General features: G+C 40.0%; 2 protein-coding genes across 4 annotated transcripts in view; one reads left to right on the top strand and one right to left on the bottom strand.

The window, feature by feature from the left end:
* Positions 1 to 230: 230 nt before the first annotated feature.
* Positions 231 to 16,353, bottom strand: n4bp2 (NEDD4 binding protein 2). Of its 2 annotated transcripts, none has more exons than XM_086082273.1 (17): positions 16,227 to 16,353; positions 13,942 to 14,230; positions 12,042 to 13,017; positions 11,529 to 11,653; positions 11,012 to 11,100; positions 10,795 to 10,871; positions 10,532 to 10,672; positions 7,070 to 9,486; positions 6,895 to 6,980; positions 6,725 to 6,770; positions 3,445 to 3,605; positions 3,250 to 3,374; positions 3,012 to 3,138; positions 2,299 to 2,478; positions 1,303 to 1,471; positions 1,042 to 1,165; positions 231 to 951 (listed from the first exon to the last, which is right to left on the bottom strand). In XM_086082273.1, exons 2-17 carry the CDS (start codon positions 14,174 to 14,176, stop codon positions 906 to 908), a joined length of 5,124 nt encoding a protein of 1,707 aa, XP_085938399.1. In that variant the 5' UTR covers positions 14,177 to 14,230; positions 16,227 to 16,353; the 3' UTR covers positions 231 to 905. The 2 variants fall into 2 exon arrangements, with proteins under 2 accessions (XP_085938399.1, XP_085938400.1); XM_086082274.1 differs by lacking the exon at positions 16,227 to 16,353 and adding an exon at positions 14,297 to 14,436.
* pds5a (PDS5 cohesin associated factor A) overlaps positions 15,880 to 26,616 on the top strand; it is a 23,361-nt gene continuing 12,624 nt past the window's right edge. For both annotated transcript variants that reach the window (XM_086082276.1, XM_086082277.1), the window contains exons 1-9: positions 15,880 to 15,992; positions 16,880 to 17,032; positions 24,815 to 25,018; positions 25,117 to 25,203; positions 25,284 to 25,381; positions 25,556 to 25,682; positions 25,823 to 25,903; positions 26,006 to 26,146; positions 26,331 to 26,446. In XM_086082276.1, coding sequence (XP_085938402.1) covers positions 16,919 to 17,032; positions 24,815 to 25,018; positions 25,117 to 25,203; positions 25,284 to 25,381; positions 25,556 to 25,682; positions 25,823 to 25,903; positions 26,006 to 26,146; positions 26,331 to 26,446 — 968 coding nt within the window. In that variant the 5' untranslated portion in view covers positions 15,880 to 15,992; positions 16,880 to 16,918. The remainder of the gene's footprint in view (positions 15,993 to 16,879; positions 17,033 to 24,814; positions 25,019 to 25,116; positions 25,204 to 25,283; positions 25,382 to 25,555; positions 25,683 to 25,822; positions 25,904 to 26,005; positions 26,147 to 26,330; positions 26,447 to 26,616) is intronic.

Here is a 26,616-nt window from a genome sequence, read left to right as displayed (position 1 = left end):
TTGTGAACATATTTTGATCATCTTCATCATTAGTTAGCATTTATAATTTACTTTACCAATTTAAAAAGCATAGGTGATGCTTAGATCTTGATGCAATACATATACCAAGAAAATGTGATTTTGCGTTTTAAACAAATGTAATAATACCGTATTTTCTAATAAAGGTTGCCCAATTCCTCTCCTGATCTCCTGTTGTCCCTGCACATACTTTGTTGGTTGCAGACTTGCAGTTTGATATCAAATCAAGCTTTAATGACAACATTTTTTAAATGTTTTATTTCTTGATACAACTATTCAATTTCAACAATTAATAAACATTGGATGCGAAAAATACAAACCTCTTTTCACAAAATTTACAACACATTACAGAATCAGTATTCATTCTCAAGTATTTGGTACTTTTACACCTTAAAACGGTGACAAACCGGATGGGTAAGACACGTTAAACTTACAGAACATACCATCTAAAACTATAAACAACCCTGAGCTGAATGTTTTTGTGGTTCAGTCAGCATTACTTTATCATTTGTGTTGTCTTGTGATTCTATATATCTTAAAAGACATGGAGAAAACTGTAAAGCCGGCAGTGGCACACTATAAAAAATAAAATAAAATAATAATAACAATAAAAATATATATATTAAAACATTCTTACATTCTTGGTATGCAGATGTATAAAAATAATCATCGCTATAGTCAAATAGTGACAGAAGGTAACTACTCTCATTAGGATCAACAATAACATCAGTTTGACGAATATTCATTACTTTTTAGGCTGTTTTAAGAGAGGAGAACGTAAGACACAAGAAGGAGGAGGTAGAGTGTACCATACTGATCTGTGAGAATGTATTAGCGTCGTTCCTCGCAGCGGCTTTAACATGTATGCGACCCTCCCGTCTTTTTTATTACTTCAAAGAGACCACAAATAGACCCGGCTTTGGTTCTGTAAACCTGCGAGATAAGAAAAGATGAAGAAAGGAGCGATGACGAGAGAGACATGTGCATGTGTGTACATGTGTGTGTGGTTTGGTGTGTATGTACCTGTAGTGTTTGTTGTTGAGGTAGTTTATAACGGCAGGACGAATGCGGGCCACGCCCCCCTGGCTGTGGTTACCTCTTCCTGTGATGACAGAGAGCTGCGGTCCACAGAGACCTTGTTCACAGTCTGCACACAAGAAGTTAAAAGAATACATTTGAAAAGAAGCAGCATGCACAAGTGCACATAAAAATTCATTTAACTTCATATCTTCTTTTAACTTGAACTACCATGCTATTATTCACGTTTACTGTAAGTCCACGTACCTGCGGTCTTGTCCTGGAGGATGCGGCCCAGATGGTGCAAGGCCTCGGCCACGTGCAGCCCATGGAGGTCCAGGATGTTCTTTGGTAGAAGCGAGGAGTTGACCCTCTCAAAGATATGAACTGCTGCACGGTGGTTGGCTTCACGCATCCGCTTCCCGTGTAAATGTCCCTATAGGGAAAAGTGACACAATATTTTCTCCTATATGACACAACTACACTCTAAAAACAGTTGGGTCAAAAATGGACCGATCCTCTACTTAGGTCATTTGACCCAACTTTTTTTTTTCTTAAATCGTTTTTATTGAGCATTAACATCATACAAGCATGAAAATTGACTATATATATATATATATATATATATATATATATATATATATATATATATAGTCAATCGCGCCATTTATTTCATAACTCCCGTGAATCAGCGTCAACCATAAACGCTCGAATAAAATTCCAGGATATGCTACAAGGCCCACGTCACACTCTCGTGTATATTCTGATTCATTTAATCGGCTAAGAGACCAAGACTTGGTCAAAACAAAACAAAATGACATATCCGCTCTCCCGGATTTAAAAGGTGAAACACACAATTTAGTGTTTTGAGTGCACATTATACCTGTACCATGGCAACAAATTAGCATTTTATCCACATTTTTTATCTATATTGTGACCACATAAAAAATCTCATGTCATGTTTGGGGCTTCTACATGTTGGTGGATCTTTTTCTTTCTTTTTTTTAACAGTGAAAAGTGGGACACCAACATGTAAGTACAATAATAAAAACAAAATCTGTTAACACTACATTCATAACACTCCTCACTGCTAAAATTAATTCATTGTGTACCATTTGTAACTTCGTAACATCTTACTTCATGTCAGTACCATCGTAAACTGAGGACTCCCCGTAATCATCAAACAAGTTGACACATGAAATACAATTCTAAATGAATTCAATTATGCTCATGCCTACATGTCAACTTTTGTGAGAAGATTACCTGTTGTGCATAATATGAAGCCACCTCTTTGTGTCCTTGATGGTGTGCTACTGCAGCTTTGGAAAAACTCTCGAGCTGCCGATTTCTTTGCAGATTGGCTTCAGCCCTGAAGTCCTTGTACTCAGGATCGACAATGTCCTGATAATTCGGGGAGTGAGCTATGTCAGAGTCTGGAAGTTTCTGATGAAAAATAAACAGAAATTAATAGGGTCAGGGGAAATACAAGTAGGACAGAAAGGCTACTTTTACAATACCAGACTGGTTTAATAAAAAAATCATATAATGGACAAAGCATAATTGACTGAAATTTAATATGAAGGGCCTACTCAGTCAGTTACATGTTAAACACAGCCATTCTATGCTTCCAATTTTGTGGGAACGGTTTTGGGTAGGTCCTATTCTGTTCCAGCATGACCGTGTTCCTGTACACAAAGGCTGGTTTGATACGTTGCGTATGAAAGAACTTTGGAGTCCTGAACTTCAACCTCATCAGACACCTTTTGGATTAATTACAACAGCAATTGCGAAGTCAGAAATCAGTGACCTCCAACCTCAATGTTCTTCTGGATTAAAAGACAAAAACTCCCATAGACACACTCCAACATCTTGTAGAAAGTTCCCATTCCATAGTTAGTGTATATAGTAATCAGGTGCCCCAATACTTTTGTTCATATAGAGGATCTATTTGGCTTGGGCTTGTGTACAACAACTACCTTTTCCCTCTCTTTGCTTGGAGTTCTGTGGTGGTCGGATTGAGGCAGTTCTGGAGCGACGACGATCTTGACAGGTCCCTGGTCTAGTAATGAGTTCAGATAGAGCTCCGTCTGGCTGAGACAGTAGCTGCAGATGTAATTAAAAAAAAAAGACATTGATTGGTGGTTGACAGTTAATTCGAATGAATATGACTGACAAAGAAAATGGCTAAAACTCAAAGCAAGATTTGAGTCTTACTTGTGAGCCCTGAAAATATCCTGGAGAAAAAGTCTGTCAATGGAGGGAAAACGGGAGTAGAGCTGATCCTCTTTTAGTATGGAGGCCCCATCACGCCTGCTGAGGTCAGCTTGATTTTGTCTGGACTGAAATAAGACAAGGGGGATGTCACAAAGGGAGATCAGTAAGAAGTGTAAAATTACATAGTGTATTTGCCTTCTCCATGTTCTCTTGCATCGCTAGCTCCTCTTTTATAATGTCGCGGAGAAAGACACGTGGCTGGGAGATCTTCCAGTGGTCCATCACTGGCATCCCTGCATCTTTGCCCCTCGGAAAACGTGATGTTGGTCTGCCCATATCAGTTTCACTCCATGGTACTGTACCAAATCATGTGGGGGAAAAAAGTGCAAAAATTGTCCTTCTATCAGTTAAAATGTAAATCAGTATAATCACCATAGCATTGGTAATACTTATTTTAAAGCAGGTACAACTTCCTCTTAGCATTGAATTAAGGTGAACATATTTTCATTTCACAAAAAAGAGGACACTTGAAAAGGCCTCAAGATACTTAACTCATTTGCTCCCAAAAACTTATAAATATGTTCTATTTTAAATGTTTTAAGTGTCCCGAAGATGTAATTATACATTTTTTATGCTAGAACATACAGAAGGCTTGGATGCAGCCTCTCAAGTGCAAAGAACGGTTGAAGAAATGGAAGTTATTACACAAACGGCCAGCAGGTGGCAGCAGAGCAAAAATAAATCAACCAGGGCCATGTTGAAAAAAAGCTAATTTACTTACATTTCTAAATAGATTTGTGAATAATGATGAAACTTAGCTATATTCTAATGCTAATTGCTGCAAACTGAAACAGATAGAAATATACTTTTTTTCCTGATGAAAGAAGAGACTCTAATCTTTCTTTTGGTAGGTTCAATAATTTGATAGCAATCGTACACAATATTCTGTGGGCCTTGCAAAATCAGTCAAAATCCAGTAAAACAGCCGGGAGTGAAGGGCACTGCTTCTTTGAAAATGGCTGAGAGTGAATGAGTTAAATGATACTCAAAGTTTACTCAAAGATGCCGTACATTATAACTATTTTAACATATGCCGCATCTGTAGGGGTAGAACATAAAACAAAAAACAATATTCTAAGCCCAACACTTTTTTTTTTTTTTAATGGAGTGGGTGGGGATCAAACTGACACCCTCGGGTTTGCGAGTGCAAAGTGTTACCAGTGAAATAAGCTTCTGGGCCACCAAGACATCTCAAGACTGTATTGAACACTCAGGAAGTGAGTGACGTACCTATAATGCTTACCTACTTTTTTTAATTCAGAAAAACAAAATACTTAAATATAAAACATTAATAACACACACACAAAACACCTACATTTATTTTTTCCCCTACACCCCTCGCGGAGCAATCCGCGGCCTACCAGACCTAACAACACGGTGCACTCAGTCTCTCTCATTTGTTGTGCAATGAAAAAAAAAAATCATTAATTTGTAAAATCACCCCGGCGCCCCAAACAGTACTGGTATGTTTAAAAAGTGGACATCTCAAGAAAAAGAAGACGTTTGGTCACCCTAATTAAATACAAACCCAATTCCCAAAAAGTTGGTACACTATACAATTTGTGAAAAAAAACTCAATGCAATAATCTGGAAGTGCCAAATGTCAACATTTTATTCTGAATAGAACATAGATGACAGGTCAAAATTTAAACTGGGAAAATGCATCATTTTAAAAGGCAAAATATGTTGATTTTAAATTCCGTGGTGTCAACATATCTAAAAAAAAAAGTTGGGACATGGCCATTTTCACCACTGTGAGGCCTCCTCTCTTCTTCTTACAACAGTCTGCAAACGTCTGGGGACCGAGGATACAAGTTTGTCAAGTTTAGAAAAAGGAATGTTGTCCCATTCTTGTCTAATACAGGCCTCTAATTGGTCAGCTGTCTTGGGCCTTATTTGTTGCACCTTCCTCTTTATGATGCACCAAAAGTTCTCTATAGGTGAAAGACCTGGACTGTAGGCTGTCCATTTCAATATCCTGATTATTTTCCTAAGCACAGCCATGATGTTGTAATTGATGCTGCATGTGGTCTGACATTATCATGTTGAAAAATGCAAGGTCTTATCTGAAAGAGACAACGTCTGGATGGGAGCATATGTTGTTCTAGAACCTGAATATACCTTTCAGCATTGACGATGCTTTTCTAGATGTGCAAGCTGCCCATGCCACACGCAGTCATGCAACCCCATACCATCACAGATGCAGGCTTCTGAACTGAGCGCTGATAACAACTTGGGTTGTCCTTGTCCTCTTTAGTCTGTATGACATGACGTCCCAGTTTTCCAAAAAAAACTTGGAATCGTGATTCGTCTGACCACAGAACAGTTTACCACTTTGCCACACTCCATTTTAAATAATCTTTGTACTGTAGAGTTTCAGATGCAAAACTGCGGATGGCACGGTGGATTGTGTTCACCAACAATGTTTTCTGGAAGTATTGCTGGGCCCTTTCTGTGATTTCCCTTACAGTAAGCATTCCTTTTTGCGGTGCAGTGCCGTTTAAGGGCCCGAAGATCAAGGGCATCCAGTATAGGTTTTCGGCCTTGATCCTTACGCACAGAAATTGTTCCAGATTCTCTGAATCTTTGGATGATGGATGATGTTATGCACTGCATATGATGATAATTTCAAACTCTTTTCAATTTTCCACTGGGAAAAACCTTACTGGTATTCCTCCACTATCTTTCTGTGCAGCATTGTGGGAATTGGTGATCATCTACCCATCTTCGCTTCTTAAAGACACCGCCACTCTGAGAAGCTCTTTTTATACTCAATGATGCCAATGCATCTCATTAGTGGTAATTGGTCTTCCAGCTGTTCGTTATAAGTGCAATTGACTTTTCCAGCCTCTTATTACTACCTGTCCCAACTTTTGGGAGATTTGTTGACACCATGTAATTTAAAATCAACATATTTTCCCATTACAATTATACATTTTCTCAGTTTAAACTTTTGACCTGTCATCTATGTTCTATTCAGAATAAAATGTTGAAAATTTGGCACTTCCACATCATTGCATTCAGTTTTTATTCACAATTTGTACAGTGTCCCAACTTTTTGGGATTTGGGTTTGAACAAAGTATTTTCTTTTTAGGGCACCACATGGATTTTAAATCAATAAATAGGAGCCTTCCACTGCATATTCATACTGTGACTTGTATGTTTTAATAGGCATTAGGTTTTTTGACAAGTGCCTTGGTAATTTGAAATCAACCATAAAAGTAATCAGTTTTGCTCCATGTTGTTTTTTTTTGTTCCACTCATCAATGCATTTTAGGTTAACTGAAGACTTTAAATTGCCTCTACACTGTCAAGCCGCTTTTTCATTGGACCACAATTCCACCCCCAACGGGCTGACTCCGCCCTGTGTGCTCGCACCCCCCCTGTTCAACTCCATTAGCGTGTTTCACTCACTGTCCAGAAGCAGTTGGCTGGAAAGAGTTGCTTGTCGCTGGCGTTCCTATGAAGAAACAACAGGCTTAACGTGCATTTTTCAACTCAGATTGAGACACAAAAAATAGGGTCGATTTTGTAGCTGGACAACTATTGCTTCTATTGGTTATTTGCAAATGTTTGCTGTTCACCTGGATAGATTCTTTCCACTTCTGGTGAAGAAGTTTAGCCAGGTTCATATCCATCTGCACTGCATAGTCTTCAGAGGAGCAGTTACCTAAAAATTGTGACACATGCGTAGTATATCATAAAAAGTGTGTGAATTTAAGCATTGATTAGTGTAAAATTTGTAATTTGCATTGTTACCTGGTTCAACTCCCACAGGTCCAAACAGTTCCGTTAGTTGCAGAGCCAGCTCAGTGGGTAGTTTTAGCTCCACACTGGCAATGTTCAGAACTTGGCAGCCTCTATTTCCAATGGCACTCCTAGTGTTTTTCTTTTGTCTTTCTTCTCGCTCCAACTCTTCCAGCTCAGCCTGCAGAAGCCGGTTGACCTCTTCCAAACTGGCAATCTCATCAGGAGTCGCAAAACTTAACTCCTCGATTATTGCTTTGTATTCCATGTCATCATCATCGGTAAGCAGGCTAGGATTAGTTGTTAATGTGTGTGGATGTGTATCTAGCTGCGTTTTGTTTCGGACTGGAGAAGCTGTGCTACCAAATGCTGTCGAGTCAGTACCGGAAGTCCCACCAATTTTGCGAACTACCTCATTTGCGGATTGTTGATGCACATCTGCAACAGCAGTCGGCTCTGCATAAGGAAGTTCATCAGCCAACATGGCTTCAAGTGAGCCCTGTTCAACTTTAACAGCTTCCTCCTCATGCAAATCCTCCAAAACATCGTCGTCTCTGAAAAGGCTTTCTCCAGAATCTAGTAACAGGTTGGTTGTCCATTCCATGTCCTGGTGGCATTTGTCATATAAGTCCTCCAGTGTATCCAAACTCACTAGTTTAAAATGACGACTGAGGATGGTCAGACTCTCAAGGCGGCTTTGAGCTGCCGCAAATTCTTTGTCCTCCACCTGTGTGCTTTTCTCGTGCGCCATGCGGTATGGTACTGTATTGAGACTGGATGGGTGAACTGCAACAGCAGCAGAAACTGCCGATGCAACCTCCGGCACGAATCGTGAGGAGGCACCACATAGGATTGTGATGTCGCTGCTGTAGTTGCAGGCAGCGACAACAGAATCTGCTGGGCCATCTTGACGATTAAGACGCCAAAGAAGGGCAAAGTCCTGCGGTTCAGTCTGGGTGGAACAACCTCTATCCGAAGAGAAGGCTGAGTCAGTACGCAGAAGAATCTCTTTTTTTAACTTGGTGCACAAGTCTGGTTCAGGACTGAGGCTGGTCTCACAGTCAGGGTGTGTGGTGATGGTATTTTGACAAATGTCAACCTTTTGTGATATGCTATTGGTACATTCAAGTGTTTTTGGAGGAGTCGTCAGACAGTTCTGAGTGAAGGTGAGGGCTAGCTTGCACTGCTTCCCTGATCTGCGACCCTGACGCTGCTTTCGCTCTTGACTGCATCCAAGAACACAACTCTCCGGTTCCAAAGGGTCAGTGCCTTCAAGAGAATGTCCGCTTTTGTGCTGCACTGTCACTTCACGGTCTATCTGCTCTTTGCATGTTTTCGTGTCCGTAGACAGCAACTCTATACCATACTCATGCTCAGTGCCACAGCTTTCTTTTGGCTCTGGGGTATCTGCAGCAGTGTCTGGTTCTGTTTCACAACCCATGTCTAAAACTGTGCTTGTACTCGTTTCATTTTCACTTTTTAAAATCTCACCATTATCCTTGGAAGATTCCACAGCTTTCCAGTCTAACACACAATCCGGTAAATCAACCCTGCCATTGTTCTCTGTGTTCGTTTTCTGGTCTTTTTCCTCTTTCTCAGACCTACAGCCGAGGGATTCTTCAATCTTGTTATCTGTGTAAAAAGTTTGCCCTTGGCAAATAGAAGCAGGTGAAGAACAAGAAGAACCAGACTGGCAAGTAACTACACCAGTCTGAATGAGATCAAGAAGTTTCTGGAATTCAGTCAGATTAGCTCCAAACTGCACTTTGCCTGTGTCATTGGTGACTTCTTTTGACTCCCATCTGTCTTCACTTCCATTGCTGTCTTCAGAGTTTTGGTTTCTCCTAACCTGGCGCTGCTCAAGAGGCCCTTCAGAAGGCCAGTCGTCTACAAAATGCAACATCTTGGACATCTCTCCCTCTTGCCTACCTACCACTGAAGTCGCTTCATTGTTCATCTGTTCTTTCTCGGTTGCCAAGCCATCTGACTTCATCAGATCTTTGACCAGATCTGTGGAATCAAGCTTCCTAGTTGGTCTTTTTCTTGACACCCTTTGTTTAATAGACTCGGAGAAGGCCACTGGGAGTTCATTACTGCGGGGGTCTTCGTTCATCACTGATTCCACAATGCAATCAGGTATCCCCTGTTCTCCACCAGGTTGGTTTAGGGCATCCAGCTCAGAATCCAAAGCCCCCAAATCCAGGTTATCATCCTTGTGGAATTGTTCTGAGGGTCTTCCAGTTGGCTGGAAATCAAGTGAATCTATTGATTTGTAGTTGTCATCTTCCAACTTGCGCACCTCACTGGGATGATCAATAAATGACACATCAGGAAGAGAGGAAAAGAGATGAGGCTGGGAACTCTTACGTCTGTCTATCAGTCCAGGTTCACTGACAAGGTCGGGACATTTTGCTTCAGGAGTCACACACCTGAGGGAGGAAAGAAGAAATGATGTATATATATACGGTAAGGTAAGGCCATGAAAATGTATTCAGGTTTAACAATTTCCTGATGCATTAACAAAATTATCAAAATGGCGATATTGGCCCAGTATTAACACGGTATTGGATAGGTGCCAAATATTACAGCTAACTTAGCTATTTGATCGCTCATTAGTGCCCATTCTGACCCCTCCAAGCATTTTTTTAATGTGATGAGTGAGTTTTATTCCCACTACTAGTCAACATCAACAGAATCAGTTTGACATTGTTTTCCGTATGCTAACCAAGAAGCCTGATGGAAGACAATCAAGGAGTCAATCGCATTAAACAGTTCCAGAGACATGGTGCTAATTTATACTCAACAAAAATATAAATGCAACAATTTTGTTTTTGCTCCCATTTTTTTATGACATGATCTCAAAGATCTAAAACTGTTACCACATACACAATATCACCATTTCTCTCAAATATTGTTCACAAACCAATCTAAATCTGTGATAGTGAGCACTTCTCATTTGCCGAGATAATCCGCCGCACCTCACAGGTGTGCAATATCAAGATGCTCATTAGACATCATGATTAGTGCACAGGTGTGCCTTAGACTGCCCACAATAAGGCCACTTTGAAAGGTGCAATTTTGTTTTATTGGGGGAGGGGGTGTCTGGTGACTCAGAAAGCCTTAGTGGTCTGGGCACTCGGAAAACCAGTCAGTACTGACCCAATAAAACAACTGCATCTTTCAGAGTGGCCTTTTATTCTGGGAAGTCTAAGGCACACCTGTGCACTAATCATGGTGTCTAATCAGCATCTTGATACGGCACGCCTGTGAGGTGGGATGGATTATCTCAGCAAAGGAGAAGTGGTCACGATCACAGATTTAGACTGGTTTGTGAACAATATTTGAGGAAAAATAGTTATATTGTGGTAAACCAATTGAATCCGAGAAGAAGAAAAAAACTACAAGCAAAGCTTGAAGTGCATAATGTTATTGTCATTGCCAAGACTGATCCTGCTGTTTGTGAATCACACTTACTGTATGTTTCTGTTGTCCAAGTGAAGGCGCTGTTTCAACTCAGGCATTATCGCACCCATGATGGACACGACTGTTACATAGTGCTCGTAGCCATTCAGCATGCGCCGAATTGTTTCCACAGGTATGCAGTGTTTGCTGCGTCTGCACAGAGGCACAAACACAAAGACACCAAACATAAAAACAAGGATTCAATTGCATTTCTGTGTTGACAAGTGACATTTCACCAATCTTGAAAGAAAGTTTATACATAATGTTTTGCTCACCTCTCTAGCTCTCTGGGCTTGTTCTTCCACCAAGTATCCGGCTCACGAAACAGCACTTTGTAATTGTGTTTCAATGCCTAACAAGTAGAATCCATCAAATCAATATACAACATGACCATTTTTCCAGAAGCACCATTAAAAAAGTATGATAATACAGTGTTGAATACAAGAGCAAGAAGTGGTCATTTTAGCAAAGGCATTGAAGCAGATGACTGACCTGGGCCACATAGGGCTTCATCTCCCAGCCTTGCATGTTTGTATTGTCAATTATGATGGGGTTAGCACCTCTCTCAAAAGCTTCTTTGGCTATTGGGTGAAGGTGAAATAACAAATTAAGCAATCTTTCAGTAATTAAAATAGAGTTATGACTGCTACATCGCGTTTAATGTCAACTATCTGGTACAGTACATTTGTGTAGAGGTTCAATGAATAATCGAGAACTAAATGATTAACAAGTACATTTTGATATTCGACTCCTCGATTAAAGATCTTTTCTAATTTAGGTGTGCAAATCCTCAAAATGTTTTCAAATTTTCTGACATTGCGGACCAAAAAAAGGCAGGAATAAAAAAAAAAATTTCTCTCTCCACTATCAATTTGAAATGTACTGTTTTTCAATAAATGGATGGAAATTTAAAACAATTATTTTGTAAATCTAATTCATATACAAAATCATTGACAGATTAATCAATGTTTAAAATAATTGTTAGTTGCAGCCCTACATCTGTGTTTACCTCTCTTGTGGTTCCACTCATGAGCTTCCCCCAAAGTAGTAGGATCAAAGTGATACTGTCCTTCACGAGTGAAGTAGTCATCAGTGCTTAGTGCAATTCCACCTGGGTTATGTTCTACAAGAGCTCTGCAGAGATGAATAAAGACATTGTGTGAACAACTGTTTACACAAATTTATCAGACCACGGCCATCCATCCAACAGCCTCAGAGACTATCCACTATCCAGCAGCATGAAGTACTTAAGTACAGTCTCCTGTAACCATTTTTAACACAAATATCAAATTTCAAAGGGAATTAATATTTTCATACACAAATTTCATCAGGCTCACTGGATATCCTTCAATTTTTTGCTCACAAGTTAAAGCAAACTGCATTGTTGTTTTTTTTAAGTTAAACATTACAGAAATGTCAACACATTTTGGTAACTACCAGTCCTGTACGTTTTGGAAAGCTGTGACAAAAACTTATCCTGTACATTTCTTAAGCACTGTTGGTGATGTTGTTAATTTCGTACCGAGCCAAAGTGGATTTCCCACATCCGGGCGGACCACGTAGCAACACGAGCACCTTCCCTTCCAAATGAAGCCTGCTAGACCGAGCAGGTGCAATTCCACCTGGATTATGTGCAACTGGAGCCGTAGCCCAGGATTTGGGAATCGTAGAACAATGTCGAAGAGGTGCTTGGCTGAACTGGCCTCCCCAGGGAGAGGGATTTCCAATTGGACGGTGTGAAGGTGCAACAGGGGTGATAAAGCATGGTCTTTGGTTTGCTTGTAAAGAGGGAGAGAAAGCAGATGAATGAAGGTTCCACGATGTTGTGGTCACTTGAGAACTAGTTCCTCCATCTGCATTTCCAGAGGGCGTGGGGCCAGTCTCTTGGAAAAGCTTTTGGGATGACTCATTCTTTTTATACAACTGAAAGGCAGAGGGACGCCCTGAAGCTACTAGATCCAACTGAGGCTTTGACTCTTCTGCCAGTAGATGTGTGAAATCTACAATCGATTTCTGACCGTCCCCGCTGCCACGTTCCCAAGTGCTGAGCCCATCAATTGGCAAGGGGGCTTCAGAATGCGCCAAGCCTCCCTCAAGACATGGCCGCCCAGCAGCGCCCCACCCATACTGAGGCTCCTGGTTAGACTGAAGTAGCTCAGGGAAGACCTGCTCTGTAAACTGTGGTGGAGGTAACGAGGAAAGTGTCATGTCAGCAGACAAACACTGGCTATTAATCCGATCTTCCTGTTGCGCAGTCAGGTTTTGTAGCTCCTGATCAACTTGAAGGTCCAACTCTTCCGTCAGGCGACTACTAGACAATGGAGAGGAGAGTTGATCTGACGCTACAGAAGAATTAGGATCATGTATAGGTTGAGAAACATGGCGAGGACTAAGCAGGGCCGCGGCAGTGCTCTCAAATCCAGACACTGGAGAATGAACGGGGGCTGCGAGTTCAGCAGCAATTGACAGTTCCAACAAGGAATCCACGGCATTTTCCACTACAACAAAGAAACTCAAGTTAGTTTATCCTATTTATTGCAATTTTACCACTTAAATTAACAGCATTAAAAGTTTAATATGGGGACTGGCATAAAAAGAAGAAAAATCTGGATTGTGGTGAAATGATTGCTTGTCAATTGCAACTGAGGCAAATGGAGAGGACAAGCAGAGGCACTTGAGTTAGACCCAATCAGAGTGCAGAACACTGAGAAATGGCCAAGCCCATAGAAAATAGCTCATTAATGGTCAAAATAATATATTGCTATTTTTTCTCAAGGTCAGTAAGTGCCCAAATTCACATACTGTACATTTATGTTAGTGATTTCGTGTTAGTCATTTCTACATTTTTAATACAAAGTGGATATTTTGCCGTTACGGAAACTCGCCACCTAGCACTATTTTGCCGTGAATCGTGCGAAAGTACAAATTTTGCGCCATTGAATATGTGCTAGATCTTCGCAAAATGGTTAAGGCAGTCGCCATGAAAGTGCGGGGTCAAGGGTTCAAATCTCGCTCTGTACATTTGTTTTATTTTTTTGTTCTACAATTTATTGATTGTTATGGTTAGGCTGGTAATGCCGAGAACAGACTATATTCGGTGAAAAAAAAAAAAAAAAAAATCGTGAAAAGACAGAAGGGGCTGAAGCGAGGCAGGAGCCACGCACGCCCAGTGCGAGACCGTCCAGCGATTGACCAATCAGAGCCATTCACGGCAAACTAGTGCTAGCGGGAGAGTTGCCGGTCAAAATAATAAAAATATTTACAGTCTTGTTCAAATGGCTGATTTTATGTCTCAAGTCGAATAATACTAATACTGTAATAAATCAATATCAAGAGTACAATAGAACGCTACTATTATTAGTGTTTGTTTTCGTGATTTACAAGGCATTAGTGCTTAAACTCCTAGCAATTATAAGTTGTACCTTTAAAATCAGCTTCAGACAGCACGATGTGGATAACTTCGGGGTCCAAATGGGAGAATATCTCTTGCATCTTTTGGGTGATTTTCTGCTTGTCGGAGTCTCTTTTGCTGGGTGACAAGTTGGACACCGATTCGACTTCGTAACCCTGAAGTGGTCCGAGACCGAAGTTTTCCCCGGTAGGCAGCCCGCCAGGGACTCTGCTCGGGCTCTGTTCGTTTTTCTTTCTCCGAGGCATGGTAGCACGTTTGAGATAAATCCTTGACTCGTTTACGTTGAGCTAACTGCGAAGCTGGCAACAAACATTGATTTTGAGCAAAAAAGCCACACCGGAACAGACACCATTGTTCTTCCCTACCATTAAGCGTGAGCCAAGTTTAACTCGTCAAGGTTGTAATATTTACATCAGACCAAGTACCGAGAACTTTAAAAAGGCAGCTATAAACAACCATGGAGTTTACACTACACAGTCGTTAATGGCCGACCTTGAGTCGGAATCGGAAATCATAACGCTGATTACAAAATAAAAGCTTTAATCCCTGACGTCTCATTGTGTTAATTTCAAAATAAAATATTTTACCGGCCGTGCAAGAACCTGAAATACTAAATACTTGAAATACTTTCACACCACAAGAAATACTGCATCATTAAAATACATCGTTTAGCCTGAAAGGCAACCATGCAGTTAAGCAATTACTGTATTGGGAAATTGTGATGATGCCATAAAATAAAAACAACAATCCCAAGGTTCTGAATGTGATAGTTTGTGAGATAGATAACATTTCATTCATTAAAGAAATCTAGTCGACTTGGTGATTTTTTTTAAACTAATTAGGTAAATGTGCCGCACAAAATTTAAAAAATAAAAATAAAAATAATCGCCAGACGGGGGCGCTATCTTTAGGCTTTTTAGCTTTTGATAGGCCAAACCATAAACCATAAATTCTGCGTTTAAATTTCTCCAACGCAAATGTCTTATCTGGGACATGACAGGACACTTGTCTAGCTATTATACAACACTGAAGTTAGCAAAACGTGTTTGTTTATATTTCTCCTATAAATTAAGTCCTGCTGTTCTAATATTGTCACAATTTTTGCTATTGGTTGACAATACAATTACTGTGTGCCAAAGAAAATGTGATAGGAAAACAAAAAATGATATAATACACTGGTGGAGGTTAGCACCTCGGGGTTCGAACGTTGGCTCTGGCCTGTGAAGTTTGTGTTTTCTTGTGTGTGTTTCTGAGTACGTCGGCTTCCTCTCCAAAACATGCATGTTAGGTTAATTGAAAACTCAAAATCATAGGTGTCAAACTCAAGACCTAGGGGCCAGATCCAGCCCACCACATCATTTTACATGGCCCGCGAAAACAAATCTTGTCCACTTCTATGATCCCTTCTAAAATCTGTAAAAAAAAACAAAATGTATTAAATCTCAAATTGTAATAACTAATAACGTTGAGATTTTGTAATATTTTTTTGTTTTGTTGTCTTTTAAAACTAGTAATCCATCAATTTGTTGTGTATATGTACACAACGAGACGATTAAACATTTATTTGGTTTTGCAGTCATAGCAGCGCTCTGAGCAAAGCCTATATGCCCTACCACAAAACATCTATCCATCCATCTATCTATCTATTTATCTATCCATCCATCCATCCATCCATGACTTGACTATCTGTGTCTGTGCCAACAACGTGGAGTAACAGGCAGAAAAATGAACATCTCTCATTAGATGTCAGAACTCAGAATGCATATAAAATACCTGTATAGTCATTTTGTTGACATTTTCGTTTGGTGGTGGGATGGACATAAGATGTATCCTTCAAATGTAAAATCGTATGCCTTGGCTCAAGAACAACTGAAAATATTGACCTACTCGGTGTTCTGCCAGGTATTTGGAACTGTAATGTTGACTGAAGCCAAAGGGGGGCGCTCTACACTCAGCCGTCCCACACTAGTAATAGCACAGAGACTGAAAGGATAGAGCTTTGTGCGGAAAACTAAACCCAACCTGTGTCAGACTAATGAATTAAATCGGCCCACTCGAGAGGTAAATACCAGCAAACGGATGCTGTGCAATTCAATTGTGATTATACTCGCGCTGTTTGGAAACATCTGCGTGTAGCATTTTTGCCCCGGGTGCTTAGAATCGTCCGTGGAAGCAAGTTACTAGTGTTAGAGATCTCAGGGCAACGGTAGCAGCCCTTCGCATGTTAACTAGAGGCAGATACGTTGAAGTCCAAAAAGACAGCCGCAAGTAAATTTGCTCCATGTTTAAACTTACTAAAGTTGTTGCATTTGTTGGAAACGTCGGGATCTAACCGCCGGTGTGGATGTTTTCTGCTTAGGCGAAAGCATACTTGACTTCCGTTGTGGTTGTCTGTGGAGGGAGATGTGATGGGTATCTGAATAGTTTGCGGCCTAACACTAGCAAGCAGCCAGCTAGTAGGCTAACGCGCTGTATGTAGCAGCTACTAGCTGTTAGCAGCTAACCGTGCTTCCCGCTAAATGCCAATGCTGTTTTGCTCCATAACTCCCCTGCTAGCTCATTTGATAACCCGTGTGACAGGAGTCAATACAGGCGACTTGCATAGGCTATTTCACGTGTTTCCCAGCCCGCCGGGATGGGACTGTTGTAGTAAATGTGCTGCTCTAATTAGATTGATTATGCTTTTAGTTGTATTTACGGAAACCTTGGATTGAGCTACAGCTGGGAATTAGCTTTTAAGATAATAATATATGCATATAGCTGTGTGAATGTTGCCTTTGTAACTTCAAACTATTCGTCATCCCCCAGTCTTAAACAGTACCACGCCATACCAGCTGCGTGCGTTGGGAATTAAACCCATTAGAGAGTGAAGTAGTGCTCAAAACGAGTTTTTTGGGGGGCAAGTGTGGTAGCATGGCGCTGTTGAACTTTTGTTTTCCGGCCCATAGAGGCCAGTAGAAGACCGCTTGGTTCAGACGTCGACCAGCATGGAGTTCCCGCAACAGCAGAAACCGGCGGGCGATGGGAAGATCTACTATCCTCCTGGAGTCAAAGATATTACGGACAAAATTAGCAACGATGAAGTGGTCAAACGGTTGAAGGTAAGCACGTCATGTATTTTGATTTTCATGCTCTGACTGTTCTTTGCCTTGTTTGGCCTCTGGCACTAAGACAAAACTCACTTCTAATTGTACAAACCCGTACAAGAGTGGAAAACCTGTTTTTCCTATCAAGCCTATGAGGACCATACCTCATTTCATAAATTAACACAAAAAAAAGCCAGCAATGTAACACATTTTCTCTATTGTTAGAGTTGTGTGACAGCCCAGTTCAAATGGATTTGCAAGAACTTCAATCATGTTGTTATGATTACGTGGTTAATTGCCACAAAATGTTTTTCTGGCCACCAGTCCAAGGTATACTCCACCTCTTGTCTAACATCTGCTGAGTTATGCTCCAGCTCACCCATGACACTAATGAGGACAAACAGTATGAGGATGGGTGGTTAGGACTGTGAAACTCTTTTAAACATGGGAAATATACAAGCATCCCACAAAAGACAAACAAACATCCGTCCGTCTACTTTCCATAACACTGGTTCGTATTAGGATTATGGGTAAATGGAGCCCATGCCAAGCCGAGGTTGTGTGACAGTGGGGTATCCCACCACACACACACACACACACAACACACTGCTCCTGATTGGTCACCAGTCAGTAGTAGTGTACAAATAACAAATGAGATGATTAAAGCTGCTCAACCAGCAGAATACACCAACCATAGCCAATTATTTAGGCGTGGGCCGATATTCAATTCTGGCTTTATGATAACTGTGAGCAAAAATAGTATTTTTGATAATAAAATATGAGTATTAAAATTATAGTTGTAAAATGAATTTTTTTCCCCGATGATGGTAAATACAGTGGTTTTCCCATTTAATGCAATCTATTTTAATAATTTATTCAATAATTCATTCATTTATTTTCCTAACCGCTTTTTAAACAAAATATATGCGGGGTTTTCCCGCCTCAAATTGAGGCAGAGGTGGTATCGTCCTGATTATGATGGGTGACTACCGATACCAGGTATCAGTTCCAATACCAGTCTTATTTTAAGATAACGGTACTCACGACGGTGACAGACACCATTAGCGGCCACCCTCCTATGGCCATTTTATGATCAGGGACAATAAATTAGAAATTATATGAATACATAGTTGCCATTAACCTCATGCAATTTTAAGAAAAATAATATATTGGGATATATATAGGTATTTTTTTGAAATCTTTAAAATCATCTGTCATTTATGGGTGGGGAATTTTATTTACTAGTGGTATCGGTATTTGGTATCAGTAGCGGTGACTACTCAAGAGTTGAGTATCGGTCGGGAAAAAGTGGTCGAACATCCCTAATCCTGACCATGTACCATGATGTGCATGTATTCTGTAAATTCAACTGACTCACTTTCATTTTTTACTGGCAACATATACAAATTCCATGTTTCAGTAATAAGAATAGTAATTCCAATAAGAATATGACTCTTATCATGTTAGAGAATTCATTCATTATCAGTCACTCAGGCTGGAGGTGGCGAGCAAATAAGGTGGCTGACTCTGAATTTTGTACACAGGAAAAACCCTATTTGGTATTGGGGATGCACGGTTAACCGGTACTAATTTGGTATCGGGGTACTGCATCATTTAAAATTATACTACTGTGCTTTGCATGGGACCGGTACTTGCAGCCGCTGCTCGCCAAGTGATCTTACCCAGACTTGGGGATGGGCGATAAATACATTTTTTTTTAAATTATTTTAATTTGAGTGTTTTGTTGTGGACGATCCAAAAAAAATTATACCATTGATGTTTTTCCCCCTTTCGTTGCGCCGCGGCTTTCGCCCCCCGTGGGCTTCCGTAGCTTTAGCTCTGCCAGACTGCCAGTCGTGTCATCGCACACTCCATACGGGAGGAACTTAACAGCAGCAAACAAACTCCCGCAAAAAAAAAAAATGTTTACTATGTTACCGTGGAGGAGTCATTTACACAAGGAAGCACAGCACGTAAGACCACAAAGGGGCACAATAAGAGCGATCACCAAAGCGGACACGCAACATGTATGCTATCTCGTCAAGACGGACTCGCCTTGCAAGCACCTACCGGTCTGAAAGACAAGCTTACTTTCACTCGCTGTGACATTTATCAGCCTCTGCGTCGTCTGCGACATAAAATCCTTATGAAATGTAGTGTAGTGTAGTGGGCTGATAACAGCCTATTTTCAGTGACAAAACAAATTGAAAAGTGAAAGGAGATCTATAGAAGGGGTTAACTTGGTGAAGCGGGCTAATCACGGTAAAATAGCCGCTTTATGGCAGACCAAGACTTTCTTACTCCGGGGACTGGCCAATCAAATAACGCTAACAGGGAATTTGCAGTCATGGCAAAACAGCCACCTCAATTTACATAACAGTACCTGTACATGTAAAATCAGCAGACAATTGGAGGGGATGACAAGCTCGGTTCCTACATTAAAGCCAAAATGTGATTTTTATTTGTGTCATATTGAGGGACACAAGAAGCACTGTTTAGCTTTTAAAACAAAGTTGGCAAAAACAAAGTTTTACTTTTCTACTTTATCAACACATAGATTTACATTTCCAGAATTATTTGATTCAAGGTAGAAGTTTTGCACTCTGATTCCAAGAGAAGAAATATGGTTACTTTTGTCAACTAATGAAATAAAAGCAAAACTTTTTAGGTTCTTGGTTTATGTAAAAAAAAAAAAAAATTATTTATATATATATATATATATATATATATATATATATATATATTATAATAATAATACTATAAAATCAGCAAAAAATCGTAAATATTTTTTTGTTAAAAAATCTGAGATTTTATTTTTAGGCATAATCGCCCAGCCCTACCCAGATTCATAACTAGCCCAAGAAGTTGGCATATAGCAAACAAGTGGCAGTGTCGCTCGCCCCACCCGACATTCTATCTGTCTCCTCTCATATATATATATATATATATATATATATATATATATATATATATATATATAAAATTATAATTAAAGACAAAAAAAAATTTGAAGAAAAATAAAGTCTTTAGTTACTTTATTTTTTATTTTTAAGTTATCTTTTGATTTGGGAAAAAGTACCGAAAAGCATCAAACTACATGCAGGTACCGGAACCGATACCAAAATGTTGGTATTGTGACAACACTATTTGGTACAGAAGAAACTAAAATAAATAAGTGTTACCTTCTTCTATCTTAATCATTTTTTGTAAGTTACAATGTCCAATCAACGGTGAGCTATTTTTAGAACAGACCCATGGGCTACTCATGCTGTCCTTGGGGCTACCTAGTAAGCCTACCTGATGGAACCTTTTTATTTATTTTTGAGACTATGCACAGAGGAATAAGAGGCGGCTCCACTGTGTGTAACTCACCCATCCCTTCCCCTCTCTGCTAAAGTAGAAAGAAGGGGGTGGAGGGTAAATTCCATCAATTAACTTCAAAGACACTGCTTGTTTTCTCAACTTTGCAAGCAGCCAATTGTATTAGACAACCAGTATTAGCGGTTGAAACCTTGACTTTATAAAACCACAGTAAACAGTCAAACCGGTAATTGTTCTTGCTGATACTTTGTTGACCTAGTTTAACTCGTGAGTGCTTTAATAATCCTGATTGTGGTTTTTCATACCTTTCACAATTTACACAATGAAAGCTCAGTAGTTTACTTACAGTACTTTTACTTAGTATATATGTTGTATATATGATAATGCTGTAAGGTGTAAGTTACTGCTGTATTTACACACTGAGCAAAAATATAAGTTTTTGCTTATTCTTTGTAAGATGAACCTCAAATATGACTTTTTGTAAACATAATATATATTTCTGTCAAATATTGTTCACAGATCTAAATCTGTGTCAGTGGGCACTTCTTCTTTGCTGAGATAATCCATCCACCTCACAGATGTGGCATATCAAGATGCTGTTTCGGCAGCATGATTATTTTACCACCGTGTCTCGTGCATGCAGTTGATTAGGTGGTTGATTTTGACCTGTCAAATGCTGGTCCACTCCTCTTCAATGGCAATGTGAAATTGCTGGATATTGGCAGGAACTGAAGCACGTTGTCTTCCTATAAAATAATCCAGAGCATCCCAAACATGACCAGTTAGTATGCTGGCCATGCAAGAACTGGTCTGTTATCAGCCTCCAGGAATGTTGTAAAGACCTCTTGCAGTATGGGCTCATGCATGATCATGCTGCAAAATGAGATGATGGTTGTGGATGAGTGGTGTACATTACAACTGACCGAATGTATGCAAAGGAGATGTGTTGGACTGTGTGAGCCAAATGGTGGTCACACCCCTGGATCCCCCAATTCAGTAAAACGTCTGTACACATTTTGGCCTTTCCAGGGCGCTACACCAACTTTAGCACTGGTGTGACCTGTGACCAACTTCTTCAGTTCAGTCACGCCAGCACAGGATTTGGTCACACCCTTTTTTTGGGGAGGATGCATCATGATGTGAAGTTGTCTTAAAAGGAGTGAGGTGGATGGATTATCCGAGCAACGGAAACAGGCTCACTGACACTATAACAGATTACATTTCACAATATTTGAGAGTAATAGACATTTAGTGTATTAGTGATCACAGACATCCGCTATATAGCGGTATTCAGCAATTTTCCCAGCAAAACATTTTTTTGGGGTTATGAAAAAGACTAAAAGAATACCTTCTGATTAAGTTGGCTTGTTTAGCAATGTGTTGGTCATCTTTGCGTGTTTTTGTTGACATTCAGGCACACTCGGAAGTAAAATTGATGTAATAATACAACTGTACATTAATGGTATTATATTCTCGTTCTATTATGTATGTGAATACAGTTATGGCCGCACCCTTGCTAGAAAATGTGTTTTAACTCCCATTTGTGGTTTTATTTTATGAGTTGAACTTAATTCAATATGTTGTGGAAAAAAGACATCGTCCATAAAAGAAAGAGCAGAAGAGTGCTAGGTTCGATGCAGGGATAGAATTGGTCCTGGTTGGAAAAACAGGTTGTTGGAGATCAGACAAGGGTTTTACTTTACCTTGAATGAACTCTAGAGAACATTGTAACATGCACTGTAAACAAACTTGAAAGCATCATTTCTTTTCTTTCTCTTTTGTATTGTACATCTAGTGCAGCCATATAAAAAATGTGCAATATCCTGGCTGTATATCTTAGATAGAGGTGTACAATTTGTAGAATACATTCCCCCAGTGCCCACATAATTCCTCCGTGTTGGCAGCAGGCAGCTTGTGACTGCTTGTGCTAAAAGGCGTACAAGTGGTGCTGTGCGCTCTGTTTGCCCATCCCCCGCTCCCTCAAATGCCTTGTGTGTCTGCCTTGTTTGCTCTCTCATACTACTACAGTCTCTCAAATGCATGATAGCTGTCTTGCATTGCCTTTAGTGTGCGTGTAACTCCATAATGTGTTTGATAATCAATGTTATACTCACCCTTATTTTGTCACAGTTTAACCGCCAAATATTAAATTTAATTCACAAAGTAAATTTAATAATGACTTTCCAATACTATTGCTCACTTGAAAAAATAGCAAGATGATGCAAATACCATGAAATAAATGCTGGAATTGTAAACTTTTGTCTAGGCCTGTCATGATAAGAAATTTTGCTTGCCGATAAATTGCCCCAGAAATTATTGCGATAAACAATAATATTGCGGTTTTCATATAATTTTTCAACTAATATAATGATAATGGTATAATACATAAATCCAACGAATTCCCACACATGACCAGCTCCATTTGTCCGTATTATTTCCAAATGATCCCTGTCCCTCCCTACTATTCAGGGGCTCTATTGGCCGCTATTGTGCTGGGGTGGTTTGTATCCACTGCCGCGGGATCCTATGACTTTTACCACATAAAAGTGGTGATTTTTCAAACATGTTCCTTGTACCTAACCATAACCTTAAACTTCAAAAATGTGGAAGAAAACCAAAAAAAACATCAACATTCATCAATCGTTTGAGCTTTTACTATGTATGCTTAGATTTCCTACTGCGTACGTGGTCATTGCAGAATGCAAGCGTGTTCTTGCTTTTTTGTTTATTTGTTCTTGCTTTTTTGTTTATCTGCGATAAATATTATTTTGCTTGTTACAAAATCTTGTTTCTAAAACTTAAAAACACGCCTGCCTTGATGCGTACGCGGGGGATGCAGATTTTTTTCAGGGGTAGCTACTTTGGTACGACACCGCCTCCCAAGAGTGCGTGGCAAGAAAATTCACTCCTCAATACGTTAAGCACGGTTTAGTAGTCAGTCATGACAGGAATGTTAACTTATTAGCCATCCAGTGTCTTTGTTAAAAAGCCTGTATCACACTGATTCACATGGCTATTAGCAGTGCTAACCCCACGGCTCACAAATGAGAAAGAGAATTGCGTGTGCTTATGAAGACCCGATGGGACACATGCGAACCAAAATGTTTACACTGGTTTTAAAAGCCGCTTTACGGGCTCCGGGTTTACAGGTGGCCAAGTGGTGCTGTGGGTTCGCTTACCCGCCCGGTAGACTTCTGTGTGTGTGTGTGTGTGCGTGCGTGTGTGCGCGCGTGGGTGAATGAATAGAAAGAAAAAAAGCCGCTTTACCCAGTGACTGACAGAGTGAAGCAACGGACCAGCGCGGCTGTTGTTGACATATGTAAACAAACACGCACGTACATGGCTGAGAATTATCGCACTCAGAAAACTTATTGAGTTCATTTATTATTGTGCAATTAATTTATTTATTGCATATTGAGACTTTTGTCTCATAGTCAACATTTCAATATGAAACCCAAATGTCGTCAGGATTTACCTTGCCATTCCAATATTTTGGAGGAGACTATACAGTACATCCAAACATAGTGGCGGCTCAAAGTACAAACCATACCGCCAAGTGGTTTATTAACTGACAAAATCCAGTGTCCTCAAAGGGTAAAGGGTTGATTGTCAAGTGGACAATATTTCCATGGTGAAATCACAAATCGTTTTAGCCGGGTAATTTCTGGCAACATTTTTGCATTTTTCAATGGGACTTTCTTTGTGGCTGGCATGAGAAATGTCTTCCGCTAAAACAGTGGGATGGCACCGCTCCATGTGGCCGTGGGCTGTCATTCCTCTTAGTGGATGAGCTTTTCCTCACATGGTTTCTCTGTGCCCCTGCCATGTCGTTTTACATACAGTAATTTCTGGACTATAAGCCACTTCCTTTTTCACTTGCATTCAACCCCTGCGGCTAATACAAAGGTGTGGCTTATCCATCATATCACAAGGTGGCACACTATAAAGGATGTGCAAGAGCGTCAAACAAAGCAAAACAAACCAAGTGAGCCCAAATACAGTAGGAGAGACAGAACGAGAGCGATACAATTTGTGCCCTCATTATCGAAAAGAAAGTAGCGGGAACCCGGTGCTGTAACATTAAAATACCTGCGGCTTACAGTCGGATGTGGCTTATATGTGGAACAAATTCGGGTATTCCCCAAATTTAGCTAGCGCGGCTTATAGTCCAGAAATTTGTGTGCGTGCGTGCGTCTGTGTCTGGGGGTTGGGGTTGGATTTTCTTTTTTATAGTGTACTGTGGATGTTTTAATTACACCACACTTTGAGTTGCATTTTTATGTATGAAAAGTGATATAAAAAAAAAACATTTACCGTAATTTTTCATTAGTAAAAAATATGATACATATGTTGTTGTTGTTGTTTTTATACATCCTATTCCACAACCATGAAAAAAACACCCCTAATGGGGCCCTGGTACTGAAGCATAATAAAAAATTCTGCCTCACATTTTCTCACTATTGCTGTGCTGCACAGATGGTAGTGAAAACCTACATGGACATGGATCAAGATTCTGAAGAGGAGAAACAGCAGTATCTTGGCCTAGCACTTCACCTTGCCTCAGAGTTCTTCCTCAGGAACCCCAATAAAGATGTGCGGCTACTCGTCGCATGCTGTCTGGCTGACATCTTCAGGATCTATGCCCCTGAAGCCCCCTACACCTCGCATGACAAACTCAAGGCAAGGATCCCGCAGTTGACACTGGTTAAAATATTGCACAATACAATAAAAATAATTTGAGAATTTTTGGCTTAAGCGATTTGTGCTTCTGTCTGCAGGACATCTTCCTCTTCATCACCAGACAGCTGAAGGGACTGGAAGACACCAAAAGCCCTCAGTTTAACAGATACTTTTACCTTCTGGAGGTGATGCTGAAATATGTTGTTCATAATGGGCACAGACTAAAATACATAAATGTTTATTGATTTCTTCTCTGTCCTTGTAGAATTTGGCGTGGGTTAAATCATATAACATATGCTTTGAACTTGAGGATTGTAATGAGATCTTCACCCAGCTTTTCAAGACCCTCTTCTCTGTGATCAAGTAAGAAATCTACTCATTCATATAATATTGTATACCCACCCCCCATTTTCCTTGTACCAGTGTATGCTAGGCACCAATGCTAACTGCACTGTATGTAATATTTTTTGTGTAATTTCCAAGACAGTTTATTTGTGGCCACACAACCATGTCCGTCTTCCTCTCTCCTCACTGTAGTAACAGCCACAATCAGAAAGTGCAGCTGCACATGATGGACCTGATGTGTTCCATCATCATGGAGGGAGATGGAGTCACGCAGGAACTGTTAGATAGCATCCTCATAAACCTCATCCCTGCTCACAAGGTGAGAACTTGGACTTAAAGTTATACTATGAATATTTCAACGTCTTCATTCATTCTAAATTTTTGATTTATTTATTAATGAGAAGCAAACGGCAATGTTGTGTAATGTTCACCAATATGTAACTTTTTTTTTTGGTACAGAACCTGAACAAACAAGCGTACGATCTTGCAAAGACTATCTTGAAGAGAACCGTCCAGACCATAGAAACATGCATTGCAAATGTATGTGGCTGCATGTACTTAATACTTAATGTCTGTCTTATTGTTTTATTCTTCTCTTAAGTAAAAAATGTATTTTATCATTTTGTTGTTTTTCTTCTTCAGTTCTTTAATCAGGTTTTAGTGATGGGAAAATCCTCTGTCAGTGACCTGTCGGAGCATGTCTTCGACCTCATCCAAGAGCTCTTTGCCATTGATCCTTTGCTGCTTACCTCTGTTATGCCACAGCTGGAATTCAAACTCAAGGTTAATGACACACGCACAAAACCTTAACTTTCACTTCATAAGTTCACTTGATGCATTTCTTGAAAGAATGACAGATGTTGGTACAGCATCCAGTCATTCCGAATTTCCCTTTGTCTAGTAATATGCTGTTTTAGATAAAGTATGAATCAATGTAACACAACATAGGTGTTTTTGATATTTGCAGAGCAATGACGGAGAAGAGCGTTTGGCTGTTGTACGCTTGCTAGCTAAGTTGTTTGGGGCCAAAGACTCGGAGCTGGCCTCACATAACAGACCTCTGTGGCAGTGCTTCTTAGGACGGTGAGTTGCGAGGACCCTGTGTAGACATAGGTCATGCAACTAAATTGTTTCTAGGGGAAAGTGTAAATTACAAGTCTGTAATGTAATGTATTTGACACATTATAATTTGAGGTGCTTTGTAAAACACAGGTTTATGCAATCTAATGCAACAGACAGCGGCAGTGATTTAT

Source organism: Leptonotus elevatus, chromosome 8 (assembly GCF_054856555.1).
Source record: "Leptonotus elevatus isolate MCC_2025b chromosome 8, RoL_Lele_1.0, whole genome shotgun sequence".
Lineage (NCBI taxonomy): Eukaryota > Metazoa > Chordata > Actinopteri > Syngnathiformes > Syngnathidae > Leptonotus > Leptonotus elevatus.
This window is presented reverse-complemented; position numbering and strand designations above follow the sequence as displayed.

Excerpts from the sequence above, each read along its gene's own strand:
- n4bp2 (XM_086082273.1), bottom strand. The coding sequence starts at position 14,176 with ATGCCTCGGAGAAAGAAAAACGAACAGAGCCCGAGCAGAGTCCCTGGC. Across the intron at positions 13,018-13,941 it reads GTCTGAAGCTGATTTTAAAG|TGGAAAATGCCGTGGATTCC; the intron begins GTACAACTTATA and ends TCTTTGTTGTAG. Across the intron at positions 9,487-10,531 it reads TTGGACAACAGAAACATACA|GTGTGTGACTCCTGAAGCAA; the intron begins GTAAGTGTGATT and ends TTCCTCCCTCAG.